The 25,946-nt window shown below is 41.4% G+C and overlaps 1 protein-coding gene across 34 annotated transcripts in view; it reads left to right on the top strand.

The window, feature by feature from the left end:
• The window catches only part of CADPS (calcium dependent secretion activator), a 492,336-nt gene that overhangs the window by 278,075 nt on the left and 188,315 nt on the right, over window positions 1-25,946 (top strand). For 19 of the 34 annotated variants that reach the window (XM_048488307.1, XM_048488321.1, XM_048488325.1 and 16 more), the window contains 4 exons: window positions 1,238-1,346; window positions 2,826-3,038; window positions 8,725-8,736; window positions 18,450-18,586. In XM_048488307.1, the coding sequence (XP_048344264.1) occupies window positions 1,238-1,346; window positions 2,826-3,038; window positions 8,725-8,736; window positions 18,450-18,586 (471 nt within the window). The remainder of the gene's footprint in view (window positions 1-1,237; window positions 1,347-2,825; window positions 3,039-8,724; window positions 8,737-18,449; window positions 18,587-25,946) is intronic. The other 15 variants (XM_048488334.1, XM_048488341.1, XM_048488338.1 and 12 more) reach the window with 1 other exon arrangement.

Genomic DNA, 25,946 nt, shown 5'->3' with positions numbered 1-25,946 from the left:
TCGCCACCACGGCACTAGAGCAAAGTACTTGTCTCCTGAACCTTCTGCTCCCTGTCAGCAACATTTCTGGTGATGTCATTAAAACCTCAAGTACCAAGCGCCCATGAACCATCACTAGTTTCCTGTGGAATTGCAAGAGCACACAAAGATATTAATTAATCCAGGGCATGTCTGATGAAAGAATACTGCCACTTTGCAGATCAGTTGTATTGACCTATTTCAGGAAACTCGGAGCATTCTATACATGACAGAGTAACAAACTTAATTTGGCTACCAGTTGTACACTTAACAGTAAGATGGAGCAAATCCTACCTTTCTGAAAAGGCTGTGTTTTCAGATTATTTACACTTTGCTTTTTATGTTATGCACTTAAAAAAAAAAATCTTAGGTGTATATTCTTGAAAAACCTGAAGTGTAAAGTGGCCTTCTTAGAACACTACTTCTGAAACTTGTTCTTAGGCTGCTCTCGAATGCAAGCTGCCTGCATTATTAGCCTCTACCTACCTGTTCAGTTTCTGAAAGCCCTCCATCCAAGGCCACTTGGCATCAAAGAACATTTCAAGGAGCATTTGCTGATCAAGAGGCTACAGGGCTACATTGCTTTGTGCCCGTAAGATAAAGAATGTCCATCCATGAAACAGAAATCTGTGCCATTGTATTCCAGAAAGCAGCTTGATTGGGGTCCCAGATCATGACAGTCAGAGGCATAGCTAAACCAGAATGCGGCTGGTGCACACTCTGGCTTTCCCCCCCGCCCCACGCCCCCCGCCCCACGCCCCCCTGCAACACCCCACCCCACTTACTTTTAGGAAAGGAGCAGGCCGGAGAAGAAGGCCGGAAGCCTGCCTGGGTTGCCTGGGCCTGGTGGGAACTACATTTCCCAGGAACCCCTGGGAAATGTAGTTCCCACTCAGGCCCAGGGCAATGCAAGGCAGGCTTCGGCCCCGCTCCATTCCTACAAAGTAAAGTGGGGGTAATGTGCCGTGGAGGGTGGCGGGGAAAGGGGGGGGGCCACGTGGGGAGGGATCTTTCCTGTCCCCATGTGAATTCAGGAAATGAATGGCGCCCGGTGCATCCCGCCCCCTAGTGGCTTCACCACTGATGACAGTGGAGAGATTTCCTTCCTTAGCTTTTCAAAGGAGATAAAATGTGATCATGCTGCTATTTGCAAGTGCTGCTGCCCCTTCAGAAACATCTACTCTAGTTGCTGGATGCTAAGCTTTGTGATTTTCTGCAGGTTAGCCAATATACATTTGCTATGTGCAGTTACCGAGAGAAAAAAGCTGAACCTCAAGAACTGCTGCAGCTTGATGGATACACGGTGGACTACACGGACCCACAGCCAGGTAAACAAGAAAGCTGCTTGTTTGCTGATTCTTCCGCATCCCATAAAACAGCCACACTGTAAAGATAGCTGTGGGAAGTGTTCACTGCCCTTAAACATTGCGTATGCCTGGGCGTCACTTTGTAAAAGTTGGCTCTTGACTTTCCTAACCAATATTGTCACCTCTCCTTATTCTGTTTCTGGCTGCAAACTTTTTTCCTCCCATGAGTCAAGGAAACTCACTATGGCAAAAGTTAACAACCTGGTATACACAGAAGGGATCTACAGCTGCAGGTATCCCTCAATACTCTTTTTCGTGGCTGCAGTAGACCCGTATCTCCTATCAGCCTTCTCAAATGTAAATTTATTCTAGAACAGGGGTAGGCCATGCTGATAGAGGCTGATGGGAATTGTAGTTCCTGAACATCTGGAGAGCCGCAGGTTCCCTACCCCTGTTCTAGAAGTCTGATCCATCTGAGAGAGAGGATAATTTCTTCACAAAGCATTTATGTATCAGACCATGGTTAACCAAAGCAGGACTAAAGGAAGCTTCAGTCAAGAAGGCAACTTAAAGGTTATGAAGGACCCATGGTGGTCATCATTACACTGAGTTATCATCGTTTTCATGTGAAATGAAGTCACGTGTTATTGCTGCTCAATAAATTGCATGCATTTTGTTAGTCGGTGATTTTTCTGCAGAATGTTTTTGTGACATCCTGGTTGGATTTCTCAATGAATAAAAGCCATTTCACCGCTTGTGGTGGCTGACCAAACAAAGACATCTAGCTCATTAAGAGAGGCCTTGGGGAGGGTGCCAAAGCCTGCGGCAGGAAAGGGGAAGTAGAAAGTTGAGTTGTAAATTTTAATTCATTGTTTTATGCTGCTTCTACCAAGATTTATATTATATTATATATTTGATGTACACCGCCCTGAGCCCTGCGAGGGAAGGGTGGTCTGAAAATGTAATTAATAAATAAAGGCACCGTAGCATAAACAGAAGTCTGAACGCTCCATCAGATCTAAGTATGTGGCTCTCTTCATTTCTTTTTGATTCTGTATGTTGTCCTACATAATTGATATGCAATTGAAATACAAATAATGTTGAACAAATGTATACTTTTTAAACGGGAAAACCTTGGGCCCCAGGAAACAGAAAATGGTGTGAAAGACTCCAGTGATTCTCAACCTTCCTAATGCCACAACCCTTTAATACAGGTCCTCATGTTGTGGTGACCCCCAGCCCTAACATTTATCAGTTTTACAGATGGAGAACACTGATGCAGAGAGTCTTAGGCAACCCCTGTGAAAGGGTTGTTTGCGACCCACAGGTTGAGAACCACTGCACTAGTCCATTTCTCATAAGGGATATATATAAATGAAATTGATTTATTCAAATTGATCAAGCAAGCTTTTCATCCCCTCAGTAGATCTCAGCCACAAGTCCTGCATCTGCACATGCTGCTGTTCCAATGACTGTAATTCTTTAAAAAATTCCCTTCAGGTTTAGAGGGCGGCAGAGCCTTTTTCAATGCAGTGAAAGAAGGGGACACTGTGATTTTTGCCAGCGACGATGAACAAGATCGTATCCTGTGGGTCCAAGCCATGTACCGAGCAACCGGACAGTCCCACAAACCTGTGCCACCCACTCAAGTTCAGAAGCTTAATGCTAAAGGGGGAAATGTACCCCAGCTAGATGCCCCCATCTCTCAATTTTGTAAGTAAAACATATTCTTAGAAGCAGAAGATTTTGTCCAAAAATTTGGTTCAGCCTAGATGTTCATATGCGGAGCAAAATTAATCGGGGGCGGGGGGGGGGGATTATGTTGGTGTACTTTTACATTTGAGGATTCCGAATGACTTTTTTTCCAGTAAAGTAAGAAAGAAATCCTTTTGGGAAGCTGTCAGCAAAGTATAAAATGCAATACTTGATGGAAATTAATGCAGAGGGAAAAAATTCAGAAGGGTACATTCGAGTAGTTTTAGAAGGAAGTACTAATTATTTATGTCTCATTCCTCCTCTCCGCTTTCCACTTCTTTTGGGAAAAGAAACTAGAAGACCCATGCTCAGTCCCATAGAAAACTGGCTATTATGTACCGCAATGCAGAGCTAATCTGTGGTCTGTTAAATATTGTTGCTTTAATCCAAGGGAGCATAGACTTGTCCTGCCAGGAGAAGAGGATGGGAGAGAAGGTTTAGAATAAGCTGCGCTAATTGCTTTTGTAATAGGCAAACATATAGAAAATGCCTACATTCATGCACACCTACTGTGCTCTTAAAATTAGCTATGGGTTATGAGGGCATGAACCTTTACTTAATTGCGCTCCCTTAATGGTTAGATCAAGTTGCTGTTGACACATGTATGTAGAAGAGCTATTAGTTCTGCCCAACAGCATCTATCCCCCGAGTCAAAATATGGCCTTTTGTGCATTTGCAAGTAAAGTTTTGTTAAAGTTTTGCATCCTTAGCTGCTTGTTGCTTTGTGCCATTTAGTTAGTGACTGGATTTACATGCGACCCATCCCAAGGCCTAAGATGAGATATGCAAGTTTGTAGACTTTTCCACTACTGGTAGTGTTTATTTTTCCCAGTTGCCACAGAGTGTACTTACCAAAATGTATAATTATTTGGAAAGGAGACTGTCCTTTTTTTCACATGCTTGCATAGCTTGGACTCTTAGCATTTCATTGTTATTGTGCGGCACAGCTTGATTTTGTCATTTTCAGTGTGAATGAAAACATGGCATGGTGCAGGTTGCTTGGAAGGTTCTCATCTCATGTTTTCCCTTCTGATGCTCAAAGACATGACACAGGGAGAACTTTCATTGGTTGAAGTGGCGGTTTGACTGACTGAAATGCTTCAGCATTTGGGCCTTGTAATGGCATGTTGCACTCCGGCTCCCACCCCCAACCCCCTATCCTTTAGGCACAAATAAAGAAAAAAAAAAGATTAGTAGGAGCTCATGCTCATTCTTCGGATTATATGACACTCATGTGACATGGGTAAGGTAAGTAGCAGCATGTATTTCTGAGCTGTGTATTCTAAGACACTGCAGAGTGATTGGATGTCCTCTCCTTGCTTTGCCAGAGCTGAGGGAAATGTTCCAAGATTAGACCAGAGGAATACTTTTCCTTTGTGTAGCCCAATATTCTTGCAAAAGATGGTGTTGGTCCCATCTCCGGCATGCATGTGTTCTATCTTTACCTAACTGAACAACCCAAAACGTACCAGACTTCTGGAGGATAATGTGATTAGCAAGAGATTGTAACTATGAGAATGCAACACAAGGAAACAACTACCTAGTTTGGCTTCAGCTGATTCTGTGCTTTCTGCATCACCTTACATTTATCTCCTGAATTAACTAATGACTTCCAAGTGATTTACAGTCTCCCTTCTGAAAAGGGGTTTTGAGCGTCACTGGTTTAGAGAGATCTCAGAGTCATTTGTTGGACTTTTCAGTCCCAAATGTGCCTCCTCTGAGGTGACTGAAGAATTTCCTGTGCTAATTTGAGACATAACATTTCTTAGCCTCTGGAAAACTCCATGATCAGAGGCTGTATTGCTTCCTAGGCATTAGCTGTACACCTTTTTTCTCCAAATCATCCCTTTCCACTCTTGCTGTCACAGGGGGAAAGGGATGCCTGGACTTCAGAAATTGATACATACCCACCTGGAGCGGTCCGCTAGTCTTATAAAACAAGGCAGCAGAAAATCTAGGTGTGCTCCATTGCTCTAGACAGCTTGGGGATCAGCGGAGCATAACATAGAAATGTGGCTTTCTCCTCAGTATCTCCCATACTTTCAGCCCCTTATTTTAACGTCCACATAAATCAAATGTCAAGGCGAAAATAGAAGACACAAGCATGTTACTCAGTGGCAGGAATCTTGAAGGGGGAGGGGCATCAGGCAATGGTGTAATCTCACTTCCAGGAAAAGCAGACATGATGTCACTCCTCTCTAGTAATTGACCAAAATTCTATGATAAGCCAATTTATAAAGAGGCATGATGTCACTTCTGGCTTTTTCCAGAAGTGATGTCACACTGTCACCTAGCAATCCTAAACTTGGTTTATGTGCATATTATGCATTGTCCCTGAATGGATGGAACATGTGGTGACTGCTCAGTTCATTATCTAGATATAGGGCCTTTCCCCACTTGCCACGGCCCCCGTATGCCCCGCGCTGCTCTCAGCGCGTATCATTTCTGGCGCGCGCCCGGGCTTCCCCACGAAGGCGCCGTTTGGAAGAGCGCCAGGAATGACGTGCGCTGAGGGGGCGCGACAGCGGCAGCATCGGGGCGGCTGCATTGTCGCCGCCCCTGTAGTGGGGAGTGCCGGGGGATCCCGCGCTACTTGCCTACAGTAGCACGGGGCAGAAGGTAAGTGGGGAAAGGCCCATAATGTGCCTAATGATCTGGGGCCATAGATTCTCCCAAAGTAATACTGAAATCGTATGCTCAGCATCCATTTTCCCAAAGGTGAACAACTGATCATACTTGTTAAGAAGGGCAGCCCACTCCAGAGTCCCGGGATGTCCAGAGGCAGTGTCACCGTGCCACCTCCAGAGGGCTTTTCAGCAGCTTAGGAAGGCATGGACTTTTGGGTACCATAAGCCCAATCCCCAGGCACTGGCATACTAGGAGGCAAAGCCAGAGCCGAAGCTGACTAACGTTGGCTTCACTCCCAGCCATACCTCTGAAACACCCCCACCATTCCAGCAGAGGTGTTCTAATGCAGCACTCTGCAACGCATCTTGCAGTTTTGGAGGGCCGTGGCGGTTGCCCACAGGCATATTTGTCCCTCTGCCGGGTAAGTGCCCTGGGGAGAGCAAATCCACAGGCATAGGGCCCCCTGCCTCCTCAACTCTCTTCACCACCACCAACCAGTTGGGCTGTACATTGGACATTATTCAATACGGGTTCTTTGGCAAATTTTCTTTTTGCTTCCCACCCTGGCAACTTAAATTTCTTCCATCTTGACACAGACAGAGAGAATCAGTGTGTTGTGGTGGTTAAGAGTGTCAGGGCTCGAACCTGGAGAACCAGGTTCAATTCCGCACTCGTCCACCTGAAGCCTGCTGGATAACCTTTGGCCAGTCACAGTTCTCTCAGAACTCTCTAAATCCATGCAGTGTTCTCTCAGTTCTCTCAGAACTCTCTAAATCCATGCAGTGGCGAACCTCCTCTGAACATCTCTTGCCTGAAAACCTGACGAGATGAGCATAAGTCAGCTTGATAGGTGGCCTATAAATTTAATAAATAAATAAATAAAAATAGTGCACACTCACCCACAGACATAAGAAAGAGCTGGAAGAACTGTTGTAACAGAAAAGGACTTCTGCACATTTCTTATGTTGTTGTGGTAGCACACAGGGCATCGAGAATGGGATTCCATTCCAGAAACTAACATGTTAAGAAGAAGGGCAGCTGTGACAGCAAAAAGATTAGACATCCCCACATCTTCTTTCTCTCTCTTTGTTGTCTTATGAAGTGATAGAAATTAACAAGGATATACTTATGCTTCCTACAACAGTCATAGAAAACGTTGAGGGGGTTACAGATGGCAGAATTTTAACAATCCAGTCCAGTTGCTAGTTGATAACTTGTATGGCTGGAGGTAGCTGCGAACCTACCGCTACAGGATGCTAGAGGAAACTGACAATCTGGTAAGTGGAAAACTGCTAAGAGGTAACTGCGATCAACTTCATTTGCTAATCTTGAGATGGAGTGGATATGGGCGGAATGTGCTGAACTCAAGATCTCGAAAACCCTTAACGTGCGCAGGACTTGTTGCCTAAACCCATGCATCTCTGCTGCTTTTTGTGCTCATAAGAATTGGAGTAAACTTGGGCTATGAAGGTTCATGCTTCTTAATGCCTGCTTATTTGCATTTACTTCTGTGTCGGAAAGACCAAGCTCTTTTTAAAAATATATACATGGGCAATAAAGCCATATGACCACTACCAAAATGAGGCCATTTTTATGCATACATGGTGTTTGTGGACTGTTGATTATTGCAGTTCAATAAAGCAACTCATTTAGCTCCCATATACATCAAGTATTGCATTTTAAAGGGGTTTTTTTTCTTATTTGTCCGCAAAAGGTAAGGAGTGTCGCGAAATGCTTTTTCTCTTGTGCTACTTAGCTCGCATATTCTTTTTGTTTACGTTTCCTTCCTCACAGTAGGCTGTAGATCTCAGGACACGAAAGACTTTGAAAAGAGAATACACATTAGAAGCAAATTTTATTAGTCTAAAAAAAAATCGCTAATACTTTTGTGGATAACATAAATTGCCTAAAGATGGCAGAGCTGCTTTGTGTAACTAATCAAGGGGTGGGAAAACACTCCGGTCTTATGATGAGGCTGTCTGTAAAATAGAAACTTGAGAACAACACATTTTACAGTTGGGAAACTTGGGAATGATACTGAATTCATTTGGTTCCCACTTAATTTGACTTTAGTAAATGTAAGCTTTTTGTGATGATCGACTTCCCATTTGTCTGCTGGCCTCCAACTTTGAATGAAACAGATAGCTCTTTTATTTAAAAAAAAATATGGAGTGTATTATAAGCTTGTTTTCAATGCACAAAACAATAGATCCTGCTATTCATTAGTTTTACAAAGTTTCACAGTCCCTTTTTTTATGTGACTGGTACTTTTTGTTGGTGTTTTTTTTTTTGCTCTTATAAAATAACTCATTTAAAAGTTTTATCTTGTATATGCTCTCTGCAAAAGGAAAAACAAAAACCCCAAAGCCGCTTGCTCTTTACTGCTAAAAGGATGCGCAAGGACCCTTTGACAATATATTTAAGTTTTATGATATGGCCACTTGTCTGGGGGTATTAATTTTTGTCCATTCTGTATTACTGGTATACCAACCAAAATGCACACTCGCACACACACGCGCACACACAAACACAATGCCACAGATTTCATTTTTTTATTATTTTTAAATTTCCTTTAAACATGAAAGATTGTTCAGTAATTGTTTCACATATCACTTGTGGTTTTCCTTTTGTTTTTCCTACTTCATTTTCAATTTATTTTGAATCTTTGTTCTATTTAATGATGTTGATCATATCATGTGCAAAAGATCTGGCTGTTCCTTTTTGAGAAGTTGTGATTCTTTGTTTCACCCTTTATATATATTTTATATATATTGATATGGATAGGGTTTATTGAGCATCTTAAGAAATTTTCAGCTGTTAAGTGTTGTTGTTTGTTCTGATATTCTTTTAAAGTTTTTGTTTTACCTTTCTGTTTAATTTTCTGGTTTTTGTTTCATTCTTTGCCTGAACCCAAGTATTCTAGCTGCTAGGTTAGAACTCCTGTCTGCTTTCCTGAGCCTTGTTGCTAGTCTTTATGTTATTCTGGTTTGTTCCTTCTTACCCTGCTAACTTCTAGCTGGACTCAAGGGTAAGTGCTTCCCTGTAGCTAGCACAGCTCAGATAATCAGAGTCGATTATCTGACACATGCAATGTGCTTTTCTTTCTTCCTCTTAAATCTTTCTCATGTTTAGATTTTTTGTAGTAAAACTTTCCATATTATTTTCCTGAATTTAGGTTTGAAATGTAAAGCTTCCATACTGAAATTAGGATGCATGTGGTGTTTGCATAATTGCCTTCTCTCCCTGGCTTTCATATTGGCATCAACTGATCCTCTTAGTAAAAGCCAACCATTAACATTGCCTATTTTTTTTTCATCCCAAGGTTGTAAATATGAATTAACATCACAATGAGACTGTAACTATTACCTTTCTTTTTTCTTTCATGGAATTGACATCTAGTTTTGACTGCTTTAATGCCTGACAATAGATCATTCTGCACTTTGCCAACCTGCCCTTCTTTTCTTTTTGGCTTTTTTCTTTTTGTTTTTTTCCCTTCCAATGAATAGCATGGTATAGTGCACCAGCAGAATGGTGTTAACCCTGGACATGTCCAAGAATAGAAAGGTAGGGTAGTAAAGTCCAATGAGAGAAGGTACGATATGTTAAAGGGGAAACATTATAAAATAATAATAAACCCTGTTCCCAGTGGATGCAAGCATGAACCCTTATTGATTGGCTACTTCTAAATATCTATAAGCCAAATGTGGGTTTTGGGGTGGTAATCATTTGGGAGAGGGGGGATTTGGTCTCTGTGTATACATATATTTTATACGTACATATATATCTATATATGTACCACACAGCAAATAGATACAATTAAGTTCCTCACAATAGGGTTTCTTCCTTTATCCCAACCTCACATTGCATCACTGCCACTGGCAAGAAAGTCCATTAAGAAGGAATGTTTGGCATATGTGATCTCAAATTTTACTGTTCTCTCATAGCAGAGCAAGCCATTTTTAAAAAAAAATTGTAAGAAAACTAATGCTTTTAGATCATCTATTGTTTACTTTTTTCCTGTTAAATACTGGGTTCTAAAAGAGGGACAAGCTGGATCCTAATAAAAGAATATTTGCCCCTCCATGTTAATTCATAAAGCAATGCTCTGCTGTACTAATGTTTGGTTCATGTTTAAAAAGCTGTTCCTCAAACACATGGTGAGTGCACCTTTACTTAAGAGGGAATTGGATTACTATTACTGGTCATGAGAGCTGGCAACTATGTGTCTGGAGTATTCTGAATGCAATAAATGATGGAGCAGGTGGATTCATTCCTCCTGGCCATGAGACAATACTCCTTTTTTCCCCCCTTTCGTTCCTTCCATACCCTGGATACCAGGCAGAATTTCTTCACCACTTCTAGCATTTTTTGTTAAATTCTTTTTATTCTTTCATTCAATTTAAGTTGTTGGGTTTTTTTGTTTTAAGTTGGTGTAGGAGGTCTGAAGAGGATCAGATTGGCAGTAGACCATAGTTTTTTGGTAGACAATCTGAATTTTGTTTCTTTTTTTTAAGAAAAAAAAAGACTGAATGAATTCTGGTCTGACAGCATTATCTGTATCTTGCATTAGAATGCATTGCTACCTTAATTTTCTTTTCAACAATTTGTCTGCTTTTAGTTGCTTCAGTCTATATTTATCTCTCATGAGAATACTGCTCTGTTTTCTTGTATTGTCAACTTGCACATGCTACATTACAGGAATGCAGTATTAAAATACAAATTTCACATCTTTTTGCATGGCCTTTAAAATATACTGTAAATCACTGTCTGAGGGCTTTAATAGCAATGCAAAACATATTCCACCCCCCAATTAGCTAATTCAAAATGTTTCAAAGTGTGACAAATGGCATACTCCTTTTGCTTTTCTAAAAAAAAATCTATTTATTCACTGGACCATTTAGTTTCTTTAGATACAGTTAACCTCTTATGCTTTGAAGATTAAATACCATTCTTGTTTTAATACATTTAGTGATTTACAGTTTAAACACATTATTGAAGAGAAATGTTTAAAACAGAATTAAAGGACGACGTTTGTTTCTATCATAGGGAAAGGAATGATGTAAAGCATGGTCAGTTATATAGCAAGAAATTGCACTCATGCCAAAGAAAGGTTTAGTTCTGTGTGAAAGTTTACTCAAGTGCATCGTCCTGTATTAATTGATCAGGCTGGCTTCAGACCAGAGGCAAGATTATGGCACGCTCTTAAATGGCAACGGAGACTGCGAAGTTCCTATAATTAGATTTAGCACCAAATGCTGACATAACCAATGAGGCAGGCTTTAGACCCTTGCAATATGCTGCTGAGGGTTTTCCCCCCCTCACTCTCTCAAAAGCCTAATGTGTGCTTGTTCTCGTTCGACGCTTTGCTATGATGTTTTGTTAACAAGTAGTTATTTTGGGTGTATCTGTTCAACTTAAACTTAGGAAGTCATAGTGGTGCTTCCAAGCATGCAGTCAACTATGTGTACGAGAGGTTCGGTATAGCCTGCAGTCTCTTTTGCCCTCTTATCCACTGTTGTGCAGAGCTGGAGAAGAGTTAAGATAGAGAGGGAAAAAAATCTTGCCATGCTAGCCTGACTGTGCCAATGAAGAATCTTCTAGAAATATCTATAAATGAATAGCTGCCATCAATCATTGTCATTCCTTTATTTCATGTCTACTGATGAGGTTGACTAGTGTCATTGTTTGTTACTGTCCAAACCATAACTTCATCCGTGTAACGTCAAGCAGATATGACAAGTACACATTTTTCCAGATGAATAAAATACAAAGTCACCTTTTAATTTACAATTGGATAGTTGGTGGTGGTGGTGGGTTTCTTTTTTGAAAAAAAAATCTGTTGTAAAAATGGATGCTCATTTTCCTTTTGAGCGAAAACAAAACTAACTGGTTTCCCTTGTAAAATCATTAAATCTAGATTCAAATAGTGGGATTGTCATGCTTTAGCCTTTTTAAAAATAGGAACGTTCGGGCATTTCGCACCCAAATATGAGACTTTTATCAAAATGCCTCTAAAATACAAGAAATTGGTAAGAAAATTAACAAATAAAAAGATTTAAACATTTCCATCTACTGTGGTCTGTGGATTTCATGCCAAGATGGTCTGATAACCAGCCTTAGAGAATGGGAGCAAATTGTTTCTTAATTTTCCAAACTCTGTCTTCCTTATACCAGTGCAATTTTTCACACATCCCCAGCATACATAAAAATATCATTAATGACAGTAGAGGATTATTATGACAAGTTGTTAACCCTACTATTAACAGGATCCTCTAGAGACCTGCAAATGCACACTTGGGTGGGTAAATTTTCCCTCGTGGTGGCAACCCCTTGACACCTAATTGACTGCCACTCCAGCAGGTCTGTCAATCTTTGGGAACGTTTTTGAGGGGAATAGGAAGGGACAAAGGGGGAAAATGAAAATCACTCCTTGGATATTAACCCATATCTTTTTTTAAAAAAAATGTTTAAACGCAAACAAAAAAGAGGAACGTTTAGGAACAAACATTATACTAAAATATACTTTAAAATATACTTTAAAAATCTTCAAAGAAGTCAGTATCGTTTATGATGCTAATCTTCTATTATTTACTTTTGTCCTTGAACAACCCATTTCCCTGATGTACAGCACAACTTTCAATGAAATCCTACATGTGCCAAATACTTTAACACAAACGCATACATTGATGTGTCTAAGAAGATTTCATGATATAACTGCCTAGGATCAGTGATTCATTTAAGATTATTATCATTTATTTGCCCACCTTGCTAAGGGCACAGGATTTCCCAATTGTTTTTTGTAATTGGTTGAAATCATTTACAGACTACACAGAATATGTTTTAATACAGTTTGCAGTGATTGTATTGAAACCATTCATTCCATATGTAGCTAAAGGAGCTGTAATTTAAATTACAGCAGAAGGAAATGTGGACGGAACAATAGATTTAGAGACCATGCTTTGCTTTTCCTAGACAGGGAAATGTTTTAGCGCGAGGGCTGACTGCATTTCTAGCCAAATCAACACTTGCTATTAATGGAAGCCAATCAAAAACCCTTAAACAGGTTGTGGATACATGTATTTTATAGGGTTTTTTTAAAAAAAAAATCTGTATTCCAATGTAGGATACTAATTATTGTTTTATTCTCTGATATAGATGCTAGAAGAGACCCAGCATGGTGTAGTGGTTCAGATCCCACGAATGCCATGGAAGCTTTCTGGGTGACCTTGGGCCAATCATACACTCTCAGCCCCGACCTTGGCTAATATTTGGATGGGAGACCTCCAAGGAATATCAGGGTTGTGACATGGTGGCAGGCAATGGCAACCCTCCTCTGAACGTTTCATCAGCTGTGTTTTGACAGCAAAAAAAAAGAGAGATGCTAGATATTCTAAAAATTCACAGCGTCGTTTGGAAGCACAGCTATTTAAATGCTGCCGGATATCCAATAGGCAGCATAACCCATTTCCAAACCAATCTCTGGTTTGAACCATGCTTGATTATTATGCCCGTTCCTGACCCTCATATCTAGGAGGGCAATGTGTATTCATTCGTACTGCTGTGTAATTGTGCATAATGATGATTTCATAAGAATTTGTCCTTAAAATTGCAAAGGCTGGCTCTCTTTGAAAATAATTCATGCTGATTGGATTATATCATGATCACTCAAACGCACATATACCATTTATAGTCTCAGAGTTACTGCAGCAGACGGATGCGGGGAAGACTAGTTCACGTTTGCTAACAGCTCAAATGAGGGATCAAACGAGAGCCCCTTCTATACGGACCAGTATCAGTGCAAAGATACTGCACAGCTGGCTGCTGTGGTCTGCTTGATCACAGCAGCTCAGGAAAGGGCTACATGAGATCAGGCAATTTGTAGCGAGTGTATAATTAGACCCATATGGAGGCACTGGCTCACATAAGCCTGCCTTTGCATGAACAGAAGCTGCCCACAAGCCTGTTTGCGGCTCTCTGTGAATCACATCATAGATATCAAGTGGGATAAAATATTCAAGAGGCAGGTAAAAAAACATGCCTTACCAATTGTTACATTTTCGGTAGAATGAATGGGCCTCTGCAACTGAGCTGTAGACATCACTACCCCACCCTATAATGAGACAATTTTGTTTTCATCATGTGGTAGTCACATTGTGGTGGATATCTGTCTAGAAATTGGCCTTGTGACAGGGTTCAACATGTTCTGAGATGCCCCATATTGTTACAAACAAGAGAAATAAGCTTTGGCATAGACAAGCTTCTGGGAACTGATTCCCTGGCTTTACACTCTCACATCCAATGGAATGGTATGGTGGGATGTTAAGTGCTGTAGAATCAGGCCTGCTCTAGATAAACAGTACGTCTCATGCACTGTCCCTACAAGGTATTACCTTAGACCAGTGGTTCTCAACCTTCCTAATGCCGCGGCCCTTTAATACAGCTCATCATGTTGTGGTGACCCCCAACCCTAACGTTTATCCATTTTACAGATGGAGAACACTGATGCAGAGAGTCTTAGGCAACCCCTGTGAAAGGGTCGTTCGACCCCCAAAGGGGTCCCGACCCACAGGTTGAGTACTACTGCCTTAGACACTTATTAACCTTATTCTTTCAGAAACAAGTCCCTGCACTCAGAGAACCAGAATATCAGGGAAACGATGGTCTAGAACTCTTCCTAACATTTTAGCTTTCCATATTCAGTCTTTTTTTGTTTAATATGAGGAAGCAGTCAGAAAGCCAGCCTGCCCAATTTTAGGTTGAAGTGGTACTTTCCATTGTTTTATCTAACAGTGCGCTGTTCAACTCATACTCAGGCCCCTTCCGCACACGCAAAATAATGCATTTTCAAACCATTTTCACAACTGTTTGCAAGTGGATTTTGCTATTCTGCACAGCTTCAAAGAGCACTGAAAGCAGTTTGAAAGTGCATTATTCTGCATGTGCGGAATGAGCCTCAGATGCAGGATTTGGGCACAAACCAAAGGAAGATCAGAATGGTCCACTATCAAGGCAGTACAAGTACATTGGGGTGAACAGATCAGACTGCAATGAAATGGGACAGATAGCTGACTCAGGATAGCAGGAAAGAGAACAACAAGGAGCTATAGAGATGTACTGGGAGGCAGATAACTTGGGGGATGGATGGAGTTCTGTGTGAAGCACTGTCAAGTTGCTCTGTTAAACTGCCTATCTGCAGTCAGCTGCTGTTTCTTAGGAGAGTCGGGGCAGTGATGCCCAAACAACCACATTTGTCCCAGCTGTGCCTTGTTCTAGATGTAGCAGGCATTACTGAGGAAAGAATCCACATGAACATTCATAGTGAATGTAGTTCTTCAGCCTTGTGAGAAGAGTTGTGTCAGTTAAGCATGCACCAGCCCCATTCTTAATCTCAGTTTCTTTTACCATGCAACAAAAATAATAATAATAATAATAATTGTCAAAGCCAAATTAGCGTTGTTTTCTCCCTCCCCTGATGAGTGAGGATAAGGGACTGATATAAGCTTAAAAATCATGCAAAGGTTCATTTCATATATAAAAGCTATTAAAACAGGATTGATGATTTAGATAGCAGCATAGGATTCTACCCACAGAGAGGATGAGGGGTCCTTAAAACAGGTAGACTATTTACCCTAGCTTCCTTATTATAGCATCAGGATTGACAAGGCACAGGGGCTCATAATTGAAAAAGTCATGAAATATCTGAGCAGAACTGGCAAGTGAAGGCCTCAAGCCAATTTGTCAGCTTGCAGTCTACTCAGGGAAATTTGAACACCACAGTCTGACTATTTAAATCATAAAAATGCTTGATGCAGCCTGTTAAAACTGTGATTTTTTATTATTAAAAAAATCTGGGTGCTAGAAGTTAAAATTGGAAGGGAATAGAAAGGGGGAAAACCTTTAGTGATATATTCATATTAATCAAATTGATCTTGGCCCACAGGGACAAAAAAGGGATGGGGCACAATCTGTCAGAACAGATAGAAACCAGCCAATTGGTGTGTTGATAGTGTGTTGCAATTTGAAACCCAAGGTTATGGTCGATCTTATGCCTTGGGGGGAGAGTAAATTTACAGATTTGTCCCCTTTCCCGTTAAGCCATGGTATTATTTAAGTCTTTTGGCTATCACTGGGAACTAGACAGGTTTATGTGCAAGTATTTTGTCTTCACTCATACGCAGCCCACACCCCTGAACTGATACGAAGTAAACCATGGGCAGTAACCAACTCATTCCAAAGCTGTATATTTCATGATTGTGGAAATGTTGATAAAAGACAAATGGGGAATTGGTCATTGAACAAAATACAAAAACAATACAAATTAAGTAAACTGCAATCTTGTGCACACTTATTTAGCAGTACATCCTGCCAAACCTGAAAGAATTCATATTCTTCTGTGCTGATCACTTTCCTAATCTTCCTTGGATGTCTCCTCAAGTATCAGATTTTAAATGGTAAACTCCTTGAGGGAGAGACCGGTCTTCTTGATCCTTGTGTAGCATCATGTGCATTCAAGGTACTTCATGAATAACAATAATTCAAAGGGGCAAAATCAAACCATTAATCCCAGTCAGAAAACTGCATAATCTAGAACATGCATGCTATTCATTGAATTAGGAAAAAAATGCAATTAATTGCAGTATTTCAAGTTACACTTTGCACTCATAGCCATTCAGAAAACCCATGCCTTTTAGTGACAGGATATAAAGGTTATTTCCCTTTTATTTAAAAGGAGGCTCCTCTAATTCATTAATATATGATCCAGGCATTCACAAAGCAATTTGTAAATAGGTGCAGCACTTCCTACTTTGGAAACCTTTTTTGTCGAAATCGCTGATTGTTTCTTGAAGAGCGCAGCTCCCATTGCTGTGTTGTATTCCTTCTTGTGCTTTTGAAGTGAGAACCGTCCCTGAAAAACAGGTCTTCGTTTAAGTGTGTTATTGTACCCTTCAGCTTTGCTAATTCTTTTAAGGCTCTAAGAAGCTGTAAACAAGATGGGGATTTAAATCCTGCTTTCCTGCTGTATTTGTCAAGGATTTGGGTGAGACCTCATGCAGCAGAAGTCTTAATCAATGTGGAAAAGTATTTAAGGAGAGGAAAGCATACTTTAATTTGATTGCTCCTCCTAAAGCAGAATGTCCACATTGGGAGTGGGAAGAATCCGTCTTGTAGCCGTGCCCCAGACTGTGCAATTTAGGAATATGTTAAATTCTTAAATGTTGGTCATGATTAGCTGAGTGTTTAGGAATCCTACTGCCAAAAGGTGCCATCTTAAAAATGACAAGAGTGAATTCACTAAGAAAATAAAATAAAATAAAATTGTGGTTCCAAGGCTATGCCCACATACTCAACAGGAAATTTAATCGATTGAAGTGGAATTTGCCCCCTTCTGATGCCTCTGCACTAGATCTTATACCATCTCCGGCACTGCCCTGTATTACATCTTTATTTTTTGGCATTGCTGGTCCCCTCCCGGCCTTTGGATTGGACGCCGTTGATTAAAAATAGGTTTTATGTTACTGCTGCTATTGTGTTTTTAAGGGATTTTAATGTTCTGTGTTTCTAACTTGTATTTTATTGCTCACTGTTTGTTATTGTCCACTGCCCAGAGCCCTTCAGGGGTTGGGCGGTCTATAAAAATCAAATAAGTAAGTAAGTAAGTAAATAAATAAATAAATAAATTTCCCTTTGAGTAAATGCATAGAATCAGGCTGCATTGTACATGTACCACCACCACCACTACCACCACCACCACCCCAATAAAGACTGATCAGAAGGTGAACCCTGAGATAATTTTATCTTTAGCAGTGGTGATTTCTGCCTTTTGTTGTATCCACCAATAATCCGGTGACTGTCTCTGAAACCTCAATAAAACTCACCAGCAAAGCTTATACCCTGGAAAGCTTGTTGCTACTGGCTTCAAATCTAACTGCTCTGCTGCAGACCAACCCAGCTACCCTCCGAAACTATCACCAGCAGTGTGTGGAAGAGCATCCTTTTTATTTTTGTTGCTTTTTCAGAAAAGTCTTAAAATCTGCTGTAAACAATTTGGCTCATTCCGCACATGCAGAATAATGCACTTTCAAACTGCTTTCAGTGCTCTTTGAAGCTGTGCGGAATAGCAAAATCCATTTGCAAACAGTTGTGAAAGCGGTTTGAAAACGCATTATTTTGCATGTGCAGAAGGGGCCAAAGAGAGAGAAAAAAAATCCATATGTATGACTGCCTGTTGAACAGAATAGCATAATGGCTGGTGCTTGGGTCCTCCCCAAAAAATCCAATTTAATGCTTAGCCAAATATAGAATATTTAAGGGGAAAAAAATAATGAAGCACCTTTCCTTAGAATGGCAGAATCTATTACAATTAATTAGAAATAGATAAATAGGAGCTGGCGCGTGATAGTAGTTTGCTTTTGGGGCGAGTTTCTTTTTTTAAGGAGAAAAACAACCGCTGGGGCTTTTTTGTTCTCTTGACAAGTCAAGAATAAAATGCACTTTGCTGAGCGGGAGATCATATACCATTTCCAGGATTTTTTGACCTGAACGCAATAAAGTAATCAATAAATGTTGCAAGTTGACAATGGAAGCTGAAGAATATATTTGATAGAGGCTTAGAGCCTGACGTTCAGCTGGAAGCTAGGGAGCATCTTAGTTCTCACGTTTCGCGGTGTGTATTTGATGCATCTAATGCAATGCAACACGTGTCTCTAAATTGTGTCTTTCTCTATATGTATAAATGAACAGATGCAGATAGAGCTCAAAAGCATGGCATGGATGAATTTATCTCTTCCAATCCCTGTAACTTTGACCACGCTGCACTCTTTGAGATGGTTCAGCGCCTCACTTTGGACCACAGACTTAATGATTCCTATTCTTGTCTGGCAAGTATCTTCTTTGGTCTATGTGATATGAACTTGGGCACCAAAGTCTGATCTGGTTAAAAAAAAAAAAAAAGTGTGCTGCGCCACTGCCATTTGGTGGAAGAAGTACCTGCTTACACCAGGTCCGAATTTGGCCCAAGAGAACTTGTGTTTCGGAAGCATTGTGTGTTGAAGCTACTGTCTTTCCAACCAGTTGTGCATAACTTAGAAATCTGTGTTTACTTTTTCAGGTAATATTAGCATGCACATGAAATCATAAGCATCAGCTGTATTTCGGTGCCTTCATGGCCTTTTAATAGTAACCTGATTAGTAATGTCTTTTTGAACTGTGCAATGAATAATTCTGGCCATTGGAAATGTTTTGTTGGGAAACGTCCCTCAGATCCTTAACATTTAACAAATGGGAATTTCATGAATGGGAAGTTACCAAAAGCTAAGTCTGAGCCTTTAGCTTTGGCACATTCAATTCCTTCTTACCTGATTACTTATATAATTAGATATTCTGTGCATAGTACATAGTTTGAAATCATTATTATACTGTATATATTCCACTGATGAAAGAATTGCCTGACAGCCATTATGTTGGCTTTGCATTTGACTGAGTTTAACCTTTTTGTTGAAATTTATTAGAGTTTTTAAACAATTTTGCAAATTGGTGAATACCAAATTTTTGACAGTTATATTTGCTGACTTTTTTTTTTACAGTGAAAACATTTTGGGTTGGATCCAGCACACTTTTACACTGATAACAAAAATTAATGAGATTTCCTTTGACCACCCAAAAGGCTATGCTGGAGATCACAGACAAAGCCAGGTTGGGAGGGGCTGTAATAAAGGAGAGAGGGGAATTGGGTGATGCTGCAACAAAGTAAAGTTGGCAGGATCCAAATTTTGTTTTAAACATTAATAGACGTTGCTATTGGTAAGATCATTTAAAATTGAAGCAAACTCTTTTGAAAACATTTATGAAATAATTTATTCTCCAAATCTATCCAAGTCTAGTTATAAAAGGATTGAATAAAAATTGAGTATGAATGCTTCCAGAATTTAATTTGAGTGACGGTCATCCTTGCAATCTTGTTTGCAACGGGATTTGAGCCCCAGCTTCTCTTTCTTTATAAAACAAACCCTGGTGATTTTCTTCCAATCCCAGTGCATAGGCCAAGAGCCCTTATGCATTATGGAATGTCTGTGGAATGCACTTGTGTAAACCAACTTCCCTGCATGGCAATGGATCAGTTTAGAAATCTTATATAAATGCAGTTAAATTGCTTTTTTTTTTATTTTTACACACCAATAGCAGGAGAATGGTTGAAAAACACGTAGAGGGGCATATATGAGTTTGGTCTTAGCATTTTGGGGCTGGGAGCCTTCACTGATACAAGCATGATCATGTGCAAGACAGCAAACAATTGATTGGATGAATTCTTTACTGTTTTAGAGTTTTGTTTTGGAATCTCCAAAAATGCAGTTCTAGTGGATTTCCGTTTTGTTTATACAGACTATTTCACATCCTTGGGCCGTTAAACCTTGGCAGTCTGTGTGGAGCTGTCCACACTTGACCAATCTGCAGTGTGAAATTTAGTCCCCCAATGTGCTATTGTAGGGATTCCCAAAGTGGGCAGTACTGCGCTCTGGGGGTGGTAGAAACATCAAGGGGGCAATGAGAAATTTGGGACAATAGGAAAGCAGGGATTCCTTGGTCAGTGGAAAGTTCTTGTCCTTCCATCCTTGCCATGTGGTGACTGGTGAGTTAAAGGAGAAGTGGCAGTTCTCCCTGCACTGTGCAGTGGGGGAGTGCACATGGGCCTGTGTTGGCTGAGAAAAAGAGCAGCCAAGCGGGGGGCAGCTGCAGGGTCAAGTTGGCCTTGCTGAATGACTGCTTTGCAAGGCAAGGTATATAATTTTAAGGAAAATCAGAGGGGGGGGGAGCCAAGGAAAAGAGTCGTGTATCCAATCTAATCCAAGGCCTTTTTTTGGCATCTAGCTATAAAGTAATACATACTAAACAAAAAAATTAAAATATACAGATATAAATAAAAGACATCATACAATACAACATTGCCTGGAGTTAAAAAGAAAGGAGTTAACACAATCATAAAAAGGACCAGAGTAAAAATTAGCACCCTTTCTTCGAAAGATGGAGCTTAATGGCTTCCCTGCAGAAATTTAGCTGCACTCTCGCACCTTTCTAAAAAGGGGCTATTTAATTGGAAGATCAGCTTGAAACTATCAGAAGACTTGGCCCTCTGTCTTAAAATGGGGTTTATTTCAGCATAGAATGGGCAATAGAGGAGGAGGAGGAGGAGTTTTGGATTTATATCCCCCCTTTTTCTCCTGGAAACCTCCTCAAAGAGGCTTACAATCTCCTTTCCCTTCCCCCCACAACAAACACCCTGTGAGGTGGGGGGGCTGAGAGAGTTCCAAAGAACTGTGACTAGCCCAAGGTCACCCAGCTGGCATGTATTGGAGTGCACAAAGCCTCCACAGCTCAAGTGGCAGAGCGGGAAATCAAACCTGGTTCTCCAGATTAGAATGCACCTGCTCTTAACCACTACACCACACTGGTACAGTTGCTGTACAATTGCTGTACAATTTCAGGGCAGCCCAGATTAGAGGGGCAGAATCAACATAAGCAAAATTTTGGAATCTTCCATAGGGGAGAGCAGATGGCAAGACGTTGAATCTGGCCAGGGAAAAGGCCCTTCAGTGATTTGGATTTTGAAGAAAGTATATTCAGCCATTTGACCAAGTTTAATTGGGATCCCCAAGGCCAGTGGTGAACAGGTTTCAAAAGTCACAGCATAAAGATTTTTTGCTTCTGATGCCAAGAATCTACATGTGATTACCATAAAGACCTCAGGAGCAGAAAGCTCATATAATGAATCCACGTGTAAACCAATTGAGCTAATTTTTCTTTCAATAGAGGCTAACCATTTAGAAAGGTTGGATTCAGAAAGCATCTGATAAATGAGGTTAGAGGGATCTGGGTTGTATTGAATTTGTAGCCAATATTTAAATGTTCTCAGCCACGCTATGGCTTCCAACCTACTCTGGCCACTTTCAGTGCAAAGAGCTGCATATGGAACATATCTTGGCATCCCCATGATTTTACACAAGAATTTTGATTGAACACAGTTAAGGGAGTGATTAATCGCTGCCGTCCACAGTGGGATTCCATGTAATAGTTGAGCACCTATTGTAGTGTTAAAAGTCTTTCAAAGCTGCAGGAATATATTGATTACCCCTGTTACAGAAAACATGGCCAATCCCTGAGGAACATGCATTAGCAATGACTATTGCTGTAAGAGCCCTATAACCACTGTTTTGCAAGGCAAAAAAAATTAAAATAAAAAGCAGTGGCACTCTGGAGGCTGTTTCCACATAAATTATGCCGGTGGAGGCTCAGGGACTGTTCGCACCATAACATGCGAGCAGCCCCAACTTTCTCCCCAGCCGGAGAGACAGTTCTCCTTCAGCCCCTCCCCTCCCCTCTTTGCTCTGGAGGGCTGGAGGGACATGCCCACGCTACCCTCTGACCTCCAGGGGTCTGAGGGCAGCATGGGCGTGTCCCTCCAGCCCTCCAGAGCGACGCTGGAAGAAGAGGGGAAAGGGGGAAATGGCGTCTTCCCAGCGGTGCAATTTGCACCGCGCCAGCAGGAAGACACCGCTTTTCAAAAACCTCACTCGATGAGCGAGGTTTAAAGCAGCGGCTTCACGCCGCTCCAGGGCATCCTGTGCAAGCGCTTCCCTGGGGACGGTGTTTTTGCCGTCCCTGGGGCGCTCTATTCCACCCGTGCGGAAAGGGCCGGAGAGCCGAGGCAAAGATCCCCATTGCTGTTGTTTTGCAATGAAATTTTTTTTAAAAAAAAAAAAAAGGAAAAGCAGTAGCACTCCCCTCACTGTTGTTTTGAATTTGCAGTGGACCTAATACCATGAAAGAGGTGTGTATGTGGGCATGTGGGCGTAGCACTAGGGCTGTGGCCTGGAAGCCAAGGGAGTGGCACTCCCGAAAATGTTTGAGAAACGCTGTGCTATCGGAACAGCCATTTCCTATTTATCTAGTACATTTTTTATCCCACTCTTCTTACAAGGTTCTCCAAGCAGCCTACATGCCTTCTCTTTTTCGATCTTCTCACAAACTCTTAGGTGAGTTAGACATAGTGACTCGCCGAAGATCACTCAGTGCGCTTCATGGATGAGTCAGGATTTGAACCCAGGTATCCCTGGGAGCCCTAGTCTGACTGTCTGACCACTGCACCACCCTGGTGCTCAATTAACTCATTTCATAAAACGCAGGCTAGATGTACTTTCTTTCTTCTCTGCATTGTAAAAATCTGAAGTTGAGGCTGAGAGCTTGATTGTTAAAAATTAGTAGGGAATGTGGTGCATGTGAAGTCTGCTTTCTTTGATTCATCGACACCATTGTACTTGCCCTAGGCAGTGTGAGGTTTTTCTGAGAGCCAGCCATCATCTTCAGGAAGTTGTGTGGTGGGGTAGGGGTAAGTTTCGCTGTTCCTCCCACCAATCTGGTCAGGTCACCATCTTAGAGGACTTGTTGGCTGCAACAGATGGCAGCATAGACCCTTTCAAACTTGATCAGAATTGCAGTAATGTGCCAGCCATGTAAACGATGAACAAACCAAGAAACGAGGAGTCCCATGTCATGAAGGCAACTGATAGCTGACTTGTGAGCCCTGTCGAAGGAAGAGACTTTCTTTGCTGAGTTTCTGTCATTGAGATCCTTAAGGAACACTTGTGGTGCCGTCAGAGTTCTTTATTTTGTTCAAGCTGTTCAGCAGTTTTATCCAAAGCGATTCAAAACAATTCACAGACAGGCTAGCTGTGATATCCTGTTTCGATAGCCTTCATCAGTTTACAGTATTCTTCAGGACAAATAAGGTTATCAATACTCATAATTACATGAAACAACTTGAACATACCAGACTACCACCATGGAGTCACTCAGCCACTGTAAACTGGGCATACTCTTTCTCTCATTAACTACTGGCAGGAAACCTGAGTAAGAATCTAGAGTATCGAGGGACAGGCAAGAGAAGCCCCGGTCAAAAAGCAGAGGAAGTATTTATACCAGGGATGTCAGGACATACAGTGGTTTCTGGAAAGTACGGAGAGCTAATACAAATGTGCAGGCGATACTTTCATCTACTAATCACAGCTAGATATGGGATAGTGGAAGTCATTCTAATACAATTTGCAGTGGGAAATCTGGCGATGCAACATTTTATTTATTAATTATTTTTAGGAAATAAATCATTTATCTTGGGAGGGGTCATATAATTTTCTTTCAGATCAGACTGGCTTGGGTCATTCTATGATTCCTCCCCAATACTTTCGTTTTGCACAGCGCAGTGCAAAGTGAAAAACCCACAGGCTCTTTTAACCTGCGGAAAATTCCCACCCCCGAGGGGAATATTTTTAAGACCTTCCCTCCTCGCTAATCTTCTTTACTCTTTAATGTAAGAAAAGAATCAAAGACTTACATGTAAAATGTAGGCCACCCTGGTGCATCTGTGTTTGTTTTTTGCTTTCATCATTGCGTGTAGCTGGCCTGTCTCTTTCGAATCACTGCTGCTGCTTCTTTTGGAGGCATCTGGATTTTTGTATGCTCTGAAAGCATTGCTGGGCGCCTCTCTCTGCTTACGACATTCTGCTCTCTGCTTTCCTTAGGGAGGTATGGGCTGACGCCTGTGAAGAGAACACTGGACTGAGCTAGAGACCGGTCTTATTGGCCTAAAATGGCAGCTGATGTAGCTGCTGCACGTCTTTCCTCAATTTGGGCCTGTAAAAAAATAAGCAATTCTCTCAATTGAACTGTAGGCCTTCCTTCTACTGCAGGCCAGATCAACTGAGGAGGGTGGGGCTCTTGCAGTTGGTAATAAGTAAGCAAGCTTACCAACTGCACATTGAGCTCTTATCCCCTGGGCCCTAAGATCCAAACAGAACAAAACAAAAACACTAAAATGGCATGGGTTACACCTGGATAGGGCCAGCTTCTGGTGGGGAGTGAGACTTGAAGGAAGACTTACAAATAAATCCACGAGGGGAACATTGTAAAAGCGCATCTAGCTGCACACATCTGTAGTCATCAACTGGGGCCCATCCGTGGTCGAGAAGAGTAGAGGACCCCTGGTTTTAAAAGCGTCTCTGAAAAGTCATGCAGGTGTGAGTCTCTGGCCAATTCCACATGGCAAGGTCCCCACGACTTCAAAGAAAATTAGCTGGGGAGTCTTTGTTTTGGGGCATGTTCAGCATTATTACCCACCACGCTGTTTGCAGCGGGGCAGGCATTACCCATCAGCTAGCTTTTTACTTGCATCTGGGGGAAGGGGGATGTTTCACAGGTTCTCTATCGTGCGTGCGCATTTTAATTTTTAATATGATCTTTCATTTTTATCTTTAATCTTATCAAAATATCAACCTATCAATGTATTGATAGATCGATGTAGCAACATAAAAGGGCATACTATTACAGAAAAGTCCTGAATACGGCATCTGTACACTGTACACTGAGAGCCAGCATGGTGTAGCGGTTTAGAGCAGGTGGATTCTAAACTGGAGAACCAGGTTTGATTCCCCACTCCTCCACCTGTGTGGCAGAGGCTTATCTGGTGAACCAGATGTGTTTCCGCACTCCTGCTGGGTGACCTTGAGCTAGTCCCAGTTCTTTGGAACTCTCTCAGCCCCACCTACCTCACAAGGTGTCTCTTGTGGGGAGGGGAAGGGAAAGGAGCTGGCAGGCCACCTTGAGTCTCCTTACAGGAGAAAAAGGTAGGATATAAATCCAAACTTTTCTTCTTCTTTGTTCGAACACTGATTGTCTTTAATGGCGGGAAGTGACGGGGGAGTAAAGGCAACGTGCAAACTGCAAAACTGCAGAAGGATAACATGAATTGCTGTTTGCTGAGCTTCTCAGGTTTACGATCTGTCTCCCGATATGCTGTAAACCCAAGCATCAAGACTGACAGGCTTTTCCCAGAGTGGTCTGGAATCACTGATTGCTTGTGTATAAAACGATGAGGCTGGAGACGTCCCAGTTCATTGATCAAATGCAAGGGCAAATCGGGTGTTCGGACTGATCCGACTAGTTTTATTATTTTTCTTTTTTTTTAGTTAGTGTTAATTTATCGATCAATCGATATGGTTATTTATTTTTTTAATATCAAAAAATCTAAAGATATGCAAGAGCAGGCAGGTCACAGGCAATAGAAATGATGTGGCAGGACAAGAAGCTGGAAGTAATCAGCACCAGAGAGGAGGCAAAGCAGCATGAAGGAGTGTGGGGGTAAGACTAGGTGGGCTGACTGCAGGTGGAGGGAAGAGGTCTGGGGCACAGCTG

This window comes from Sphaerodactylus townsendi, linkage group LG03 (genome assembly GCF_021028975.2).
Source record: "Sphaerodactylus townsendi isolate TG3544 linkage group LG03, MPM_Stown_v2.3, whole genome shotgun sequence".
In the NCBI taxonomy this organism is placed as follows: domain Eukaryota; kingdom Metazoa; phylum Chordata; class Lepidosauria; order Squamata; family Sphaerodactylidae; genus Sphaerodactylus; species Sphaerodactylus townsendi.
Note: the sequence above shows the minus strand (reverse complement) of the source record. Positions and strands in the feature narration are given on the sequence as shown.